The sequence below is a fragment of the Bidens hawaiensis genome, unplaced genomic scaffold (assembly GCF_021521415.1).
Source record: "Bidens hawaiensis isolate Kalapana, Puna unplaced genomic scaffold, B.hawaiensis_p1.1 tig00022343_1, whole genome shotgun sequence".
In the NCBI taxonomy this organism is placed as follows: Eukaryota; Viridiplantae; Streptophyta; class Magnoliopsida; order Asterales; family Asteraceae; genus Bidens; species Bidens hawaiensis.
The window spans coordinates 318,861-327,712 of record NW_027493484.1 but is presented as its reverse complement, the minus strand read 5'-3'; the positions used below and the strand labels follow the sequence as shown (position 1 = coordinate 327,712).

At 34.2% G+C, this 8,852-nt stretch overlaps 1 protein-coding gene across 1 annotated transcript; it reads left to right on the top strand.

Moving 5' to 3' along the window:
* Positions 1-963: 963 nt before the first annotated feature.
* On the top strand, positions 964-4,025 carry LOC143565460 (sulfite exporter TauE/SafE family protein 3-like). The gene is made up of 10 exons (XM_077052424.1): positions 964-1,122; positions 1,520-1,679; positions 1,761-1,961; positions 2,055-2,119; positions 2,247-2,274; positions 2,366-2,457; positions 2,532-2,618; positions 2,729-2,779; positions 2,862-3,177; positions 3,818-4,025. Exons 2-10 carry the CDS (start codon positions 1,523-1,525, stop codon positions 3,985-3,987), a joined length of 1,167 nt encoding a protein of 388 aa, XP_076908539.1. The 5' UTR covers positions 964-1,122; positions 1,520-1,522; the 3' UTR covers positions 3,988-4,025.
* The last annotated feature ends 4,827 nt before the right edge of the window (positions 4,026-8,852 follow it).

Genomic DNA, 8,852 nt, shown 5'->3' with positions numbered 1-8,852 from the left:
TCTTGTCTATTTGTCCATACCTTGGCAGGTATAGTACAAAAGGTCTTCTAGAAGCGTACGGACTGGCTCTTTTGGGCGGGAATATTCCCGCCCTGCTCATTCCTTCTTCAGGTGACATTACTGAAGTATAAGAGTTAGTGCCTTATACGTGTAGCCTTACTGTTAGTGCGGGTAGCCTTCCTTCTTGGCTTGTACCCACAGCTGCGGGGACAGGCAGGGTACTGTACCAAGGGAGGCTTTCCTGCGGGGACAGCTGGCTTACTGCGTGTAAGGTCTTCATCTCTCTGAGCATGGTGGGTCCTGCGGATCCAGTTGGTCTTTGCGTAGACGTACCTCTTCAAGGTGAGTCTTGTGGGTCCAACTGAGCTTTGCGGGAACCTACCTCTTCAGCTTGCCATCACCACTTTGGTGGGGTGATATGGAAGTTTTCCTAAGGGTTTTCTCTATAGATATAAGTAAGGGGTTCAAGTCTTGGAAGAGAAATTTTGTCAATACCCACTTTGAATTAGAGTTGTTGGTTGTTAAGGAAAAACAAAACAACAAAAAAAAAAGTAGGACTAGCTCTTATCAACCTTTCATTATCGTTCAATAAATTTAGATTACCATATTTGTTAAAGTAGCCAATAAGTAGATAACCTTATTGTACAAGATAACGTTTGGGAATTCAAAAAAAACTTCATTGGTTTCAGAAAACTCAAGTGGGTCGGAAATTCAAGTTACAAGTTACCATATATTTCTCTAACATCTTTTATACAAATTGGTGTGACAAAATAACAAGTTACCATATATATTAATATTTGTCACTACCCTCATATTGTGATGCCACGCCATTTTAACAAGCCTGAAAACCACTTAACACCCTTAAACATGCAATTCATATTTCTTATGTATTTCTAATATATATCTCTATATCTTCAGTTGAAAAATTAAGTTCAGTCGGAGTTATAGAAGAACAATATCAAGAAAGTGTTACAGGGTTATCGTATTGAATGATGGAGATTGTAGCACATAGATGTAGCATGTTGCGAGTTGTGATGATGATCCTGATGAACTTCGTGTTAGCTTCTATGTTCGCTTCTGCTGAACGAAGCGTAGTGACTGAAGATGTGGCCGAAGTAGCAGGTTACGGCGCTGTAGATGAATGGACAACCGCGTATCTTGTGAAATTGGTGAAGAATATGTTTCAAACAGATGGAACGGGTTATGAGCATGTTTGGCCTGTAAGTTGACAACTTCATTGATAATAACTTGACCAATTATTTTTTATTTTCTTTATAAACTTGTGTTTCACTTAATGTAATATTTTTCCAATAACTTATGGTTGTTAACTTTAAAAAAAGAATCTAATTTCATTGATTCTAGATTGACTCTTTCTCTGAATACAGTTTTATCAAATTAGTCCCAACAACACATGACATGCTAATCGTGTGTTCGTTAATCACCGCGACACATGATACTAAATTACTAACAACACATGACTAACTATTAATACTTTAAAAATGAAAAATTAACATAACAGGATATGGAATTTGGGTGGCAAAGTGTTGTTGGTAGTTTTATTGGATTTTGTGGAGCAGCATTTGGGAGTGTAGGTGGAGTTGGAGGTGGTGGTATATTTGTGCCAATGCTTACATTAATTATTGGTTTTGATGCTAAATCCGCTACCGCGATTTCAAAATGTAAGAATAAATTACATCCAAATATATAATTTAATGACACAACCTCACATGATTTGTGCTTAAAAATTGTATGTATTTCAGGTATGATCATGGGTGCGGCAACCTCAACTGTTTATTACAATCTTAAGTTAAGGCATCCGACGCTTGACATGCCGATTATAGATTATGATTTGGCATTGCTTATTCAGCCAATGTTGATGCTTGGAATAAGTATTGGAGTTGCTTTTAATGTGATTTTTGCTGATTGGATGGTAACAATTTTGTTAATTATTCTTTTCATAGGTATTGTTATGTTTATGTTCCATTTCGCATTTTTATTTCTCCCTTGGTTGTTTGCGAAAATCACATTTCAAATTATAAATGGTTAATCTACAGTCATATCAACCAAGGCATTCTGCAAGGGTGTTGAAACATGGAAAGAAGAAACAATTAAGAAAACGGTAATATATAGATTAATTTTAGTGTTACCAAGCTTTATAATATTCTTACATGATCTATTCATCCAAAAATTGTTTTTTTCTTAAAAAAAATTAATGGTAAGTTCTTGAGCATGATTTTTTTTTTCAGGAGGCTGCTAAGCTCTTGGAAAGCAATGGTAGGTTTATTTCACTCAAGCCAGATATATCATGATTGCAAACATTATTTATTCTTTTACAAATTCCACCATTTTTTTATATAAACTACAGATGGTGCCGAAGCAGAATACATGATTCATTCTCGTGGTCCTAGCAACGGAAGTACAAGTACAACCTACCCCAAAAGAACGTTAAATACAGAGGTGAAACCACTGCGAAAAGGCCTGATTTTATTGTATAAATTTTTAAGAATATATTTTATATATAAACGTCTCAGGTTACTGTCTATGAGAATGTTTGTTGGAAAGAGCTAGGCCTTCTTGTCTTTGTTTGGATTTCATTCCTTGGTCTGCAGATCGGGAAGGTGATTAATTTATAACATAACTTCAAACGTTACATTCGTTTCAAAATCCTAGCATTTTCTATACGTTTTATTATTCTATGAACTTATGAATTTGCATATGTTGGTGACAGAATTATACATCTACTTGTTCAACATGGTATTGGGTGCTAAACTTATCACAGGTATACTTTCTAACCATTCTTTTTCAATTACTTAGTTTTCTAAAAATAATATTAGTTGTATAATTAATTATTGTATATGTAGATTCCAATTTCTTTTGGAATATCTGGTTATGAGGCAATTTGCTTATATAAAGGAACAAGAACTATATCCTCAATTGGAGATTCAGCCAGCAACCTTAGAATAGGACAATTGGTTTTGTATTGTTTTTGTGGTGTTGTAGCCGGTTTGGTTGGCGGCTTACTCGGTCTAGGTGGCGGTTTTATCATGGGCCCACTCTTTTTGGAGCTTGGAGTACCTCCACAGGTTTCAAGTGCAACAGCCACATTTGCAATGACGTTTTCGTCCTCTATGTCTGTTGTAGAATACTACCTACTAAAGCGTTTCCCAGTTCTTTATGGTAAGCGTGTAGCTTTATAGGAAACAGATCAAACGAGTTAAAGTTTGTGCTCACTGTAGTTTTAATGCATAAACCTTTAGAAAGATATATAACTATTGAAATAATATTCTTCTTGTATTTATATAAATATATAATTATATTTGTCACACCAAATTGTATAAAAGATGGACATGTAATTTTTTAGTTAGGTTAATTGATAATTAGTCTACATGTTAGGTATTAAATAGTATAGGGGGTTATGTGTCATTGTTAGAAAGTAGGAGGGTATAGATGTAAATAATCATTGTAACCGAGTTGTTAAATATACGAACGGGAATAGGGAATAGGCAGCTATTGATTTGAGATAATATCTCCTTCTTCTGTGTTCTTCTTCTTATACAATTCTTTAGCTCAATTACCCGTTTGTATCGTAACACTACAGTCTCTCAATAGAGGTCATCCTTTATATTCCATTGTGCTAGCTAGTAAATACAATTTCTACTTCACCTTTTAACCTCAAGAAAAGAATTTTCTTTATTTTTTTGGGAAAAAAAGTCTTTCGGGTCAACCCTACTCGTTTCAACATGTACAAAAGGTTGCTTATTACCCAACACATCCATCTTTATCTGAATTGCTTATATGAGTATTTATAATTTTGTAGCCGCTTATTTTCTACTTGTGGCAACGATTGCTGCTTTTATCGGTCAACATGTTATAAAACAACTGACTATGAGGTTAGGGCGCGATTCACTTATAATATTCATCCTGGCGTCCACCATACTCATTAGCGCAGTAACATTAGGTGAGAGTATTATATTGTTTTTTGACTGAAAAATTTGTTGAAACTACATGGGAAACTTGTATTTTTTTTATTAATGTAATATATTTTTTTCAGGTGGAGTTGGAATCAAAGACATGATTGGAAAAATTGAGCGAGATGAATACATGGGATTCGAGGATCTTTGCAAGTATGAGGTATAAAACTAGATTAAAATTATTTCTATAAGCTAGAATTTGTCAAATTTCTATGTTGTGGTGACTTGTACCTTGTGGTGTAAAAAGTGCATTGTGCAAGGAAAGGCAGGCAGGCCTAGCTTAAGATCGTTTCATTTATACCAAATCCATGTTGTGTGTAAATATATCGGCTGTTTATACAACAGTTGCAATTTGTGGGTTTTATTTCTCTGTTTGTCTTTATCAGTTACATATTCATTTTAATGTTTACTTAGATCCTCCTAACACCGAACTTACTCGTCATCCTCGCTAGTTTTCTGACTATTCTTCTTTATACAACTATCACTCTTTCTACCGAGCCTACCACTTTTCAACATGCTCATAAATAGTATGTATGATGGGATGCAATGTGTAATGAAATTGTTGGCTTACACTCCAATCGGGCCTTCTAGCTAGTTCTTGCTTACGCTAACATTTTTGGTTGTAAGTGGGTATATAGAATCAAGCATTGTCTTAAAGGTTCACATAGATTTAAATTGGTGTCCATTGTGTAACGACTCGCCCGAATCAACTCTGATCACTGATCACATCCTTTTTTCGTTCCACATGGCGACTTTGGTTGGGCAATATATAAGTAAATGGTGTAATGTTCCCACTCTTTTGAGTCTTTGTGTTTTTTTTTTCTTTTTTTTTTCGTTTGCGTTAAAGTTCTTTTGTCTTTGCATCAAAACTTGCGGTTGGGTTCAACCAAGGCTAAGGTGGTGCATGCGGCGAATACAACGACTTGTTGGTGCTTATGGGAAGCTCAGAACGAGGCAATCTTTAAAAAGGAAAATATGCCCTATCTAAAACAACTAATAGAGGAGATAAACACGCTGAGTTTCATTTGGATCAAAGATGGGGACAAATTTGTATCTTTAGAATGGAAAGATTGGTGGCTTCAATTTGTAGTTGGTGTTTGTATTTTGGTGGTTTGTGCTTAGCCTCTAGCTAGCACTTTGTTAATGAAATTAGCCGTTAAAAAAATCGAGGTAATTAACATATGACAACTTTAATTTGACTGAAACCTAAAATCACAACTAAAAGAGATTGAATGTTAAATTTATAATCAAACATACTCTAATGTAAAAGAAAACTATCTTCTCAACAAGGATATATTACAATAACACTAAATATTTCTCCTTTAATAACTTATGCTGCGTAGCTAATTATCACGAACTCTTCGTTGGTCAGCTTGATCAAATGCAACACGAAGCTTCTTTTTAAGTTTAGAAACTTCGGTTTGAAATGCATGTTTCCATCTTTTCTCCGCAACCACATATGCATACGCCAAACTAACTATCATAAGCGCAAAACACAATTCAAGATGGGCATTTATCGTCTCAACAAGTTGTGAAACATATGGATAGTAGTCATATGCATCAATGATTACAATTGACAAGAGAGAGATGAAGAATGTAGACAACATAACTATCAAGACGACGAAGAAGACAATGATAAGAGCACATGTCATGATTGAGCCATGAAGAAGAGCAACAAGGAACAAATCCAAATTTGGAACCATTAGATTTGGGTTGCATAAGGGGTGGGATGTAAAATGAATGAAATATGAGGGTTTAAAGCATTTTTTAATATGGAAGTAGAAGAAGGAAAAGAATAAAGTAATTCTTACTTATTCCACAATAAAAAGGCCACACTTTGTTACATGTATAATATAAGTAACTTGTGGCTAAAGTAACTTAAATGCTATTTATACTCATATCCACAAATGCTAACCCTTCGGTTCTTCTACTTTCAAATCACCACCACGCGCCACTGCAACCCCAATTGTACGGCTGTAAACGAACCAAACCGGACAAGCCAATTTTCAAATTTGTCCATTAAGCTTTTATCGGACAAGTGAACGATTCACAAACAGTTAACTAAATAAAATTTCTAGTTCGTATTCGTTCATTAAGGAAATAAACTTGTTTGTGAATTATATACGAACACAAACGATGTTTTATTTGATTTGACGATTAGTGTAAATTGTCGTTTACATCCCTACCCACCTAAAATATTATTCGGCCACCATCTTTTCCCTATATCAGTGGGATGAGGGGTCCAGAGGAAATTAATGAAAGTGAATCAAATGGTCAAAAGTCAACATTTGAAGAATGTGAGGTGTAAACATTAAGATTCGAAGAATACTTTTGTCAGCTATTTTAGTTGACTAATCTTTATAAGTGATTTAAGTATTTTAACTACTCAAGTGCATTTTTTATTTTGATCTTGTGATGATGTTAATAAAATATGACCTTCGAAGATATGGCCTGATTATATGATACGCTAATTATATAAATAAATGTTACAACACTTTTGTATACTTTGATGTCTTCTAACTATTTTAGTTGATAAAGCACAACAATCATTGGGCAACCAAAACTTCTTATCGGAGATCAATTGTAAAGTACTCTTCTCTAGTAGTTAAATTATAGGGTCCTAATTCCGTTCTTTTTTCCTAAAAAATGTTAGATTTTATATATAAAAACCAAATAAATTCTCATGGACGTTTAAACAGAGTCAGTGGACCCTTTTGACCCCCTTTGGCTCCTCTCTTGACAACAAAATATACGTAACACAATATATGTTTTTTGGAATACTTCTAACAATGTTAGTGTTTTAAATACACAATTAGAAAGGGTTTTAACATTTCACCTCTATCTATCTGTCTCTCTCTCTCCTACTTCTCTACCTGATGGTGGGTACCCGAGGGCACCGCTCTCTTCAAAACACTTGTTTTTTTGAGTTTGGTTAGTTTTATCATATATGAAACACGAAAGAAAAAATATTTTAGAAAGAAACATATATAGATATAATAAATGATGTATTAAGTAAGGATTATAAGTAAACAATAATAGAGAGAGATATACATATACTACGGCATCATACTTTTCCACATTGTACAAATAATAATAATAATAACAGGGAAAGGGAATATAAGGCTGTTATATATCTAAGTTAGATGCAACACTGTCAAAACTAACTACGTAGTTTTGATCAAAATCTAATTAAATCCCTAATTTCCTCTTCATCATCCGTTCCCTCTCCTTAGCTTTTCCAGTGAAACCTGTAGCCGGCTTATTATGTGACACCTAGAGATCAGGGGTATTCTACTTCTCAAAATCTAATTCTTCAATCTTGGCCTAGAGAATTGTCCATTTGAATTCTAATTTCTATGTAAACCTAGTAATAATTGTCAACTATAGGCTGATTGAATTTTATTATGCTTTCTTTTTGAATGATGTTGTTAATCTTAGGCTACTACATTATTGGCACTGATGTTGTATGTTTGACAATATTCTTATGTGTTACAACGTCTATGTTGTGCATCTGTTGGAACCGCTGTTACAGATGATGCATGCATTTTCGGCCCAAAAACCGCAATTTTGATAATTATTTAATTTGATCACTGACATGTTCAATGTTGTTAAGGCTGTTAAAAATATGAGTCGAGTAAATTATATTGTAAATTATATTCTTTTGTACCTTCATGGGCCAGGTGAACAACTCAAGTTTTTATCACTAAATTAATCATTTTTATACATTTTTACTTGTGCATAAGTCATTTGGCTTTCTTTGTGCAGTAGAAACAATGTAGCCATGGTTTTGCTGTTGCAGCAGAAGCTCTACCCTGTATCAATCTTTTCTGTAGATGGCATTTGCAGTATAGATGAAGGTATTATTCAACATCTTGCTCTAAATAAAAACCCTGCTTGTAAACGAGCCAAGCCGAGACAACTAGGTTTTGTGACTGAGCCGAGCCAGAGCCGAGACAGGGTTATTTAGTTTATAAATTTGGCAATACTAAAAATATAAGTTTTTTGTCCTTTGTATATCAGTGTGTATAAAATCAAAAATATGAAAATAAATAAACTTAATGAGTTTGGATTGAGCATTTTTACAATCCGAGTTCAAGCTTGTTAAATAAATGTGCAAAGACCCACATAGGCTAAGCGGCTCGTTTAACTTTGAGTTCAAGCACGGGCCCAATCTGTCTCGGCTCAGTTAAGCTTGTTTACAGCTTTTAACTATTGTGCATATTATTCTTTCCTTGCAGATTCGGTATGAAAATCGTTCATGAACAAATGATTGAGTTATGGAAGAAGCATTTTGAGGTGAAGGAAATGGTGGTGTTATTTTGCGTCGGCTACATGCTTTGCACCAGAGGCAATTTGACATCCTAGGATATTGATACAAAAACTGTTGGGCGAGATGTGATTTGTGTGCTTGTTAGATTATAATTTGTTATGTTGTAAAGAAAGTTTACATTCTTTGTACAAGTTATCATCAAATGTTAATGTATGTTTCAATCCATGGTCTTTTACCTGTTTCATTTTAAGTTTTTGTATTGGACCCGATTAATTTTATTTCATTGTATTGTGACCCAAGTTTGAGCTCAATATTTCAAATACGAACAAGATAAATCATTTTTACAACTTAAGCATTAGCGACCCAAGTTTTAACTTGCAGCAGTTGCACTTCCACTAGTCATTATCATTCCTCAGTACACTTTATGCTGCTTCATGCAGCCTAGTTGGCTCAGTATACTTCATGCTGCTACAAGTTTGTCATGGAAATTTATATCACTCTTGAACTGCTTGCATTTATATATATATTCCTTACATTTTCATCCGCCTCATTTAAAACTTCTACATTTGGCCCGTTTCAGTTCATACTAATTTTAAAAATAGATCCACTAA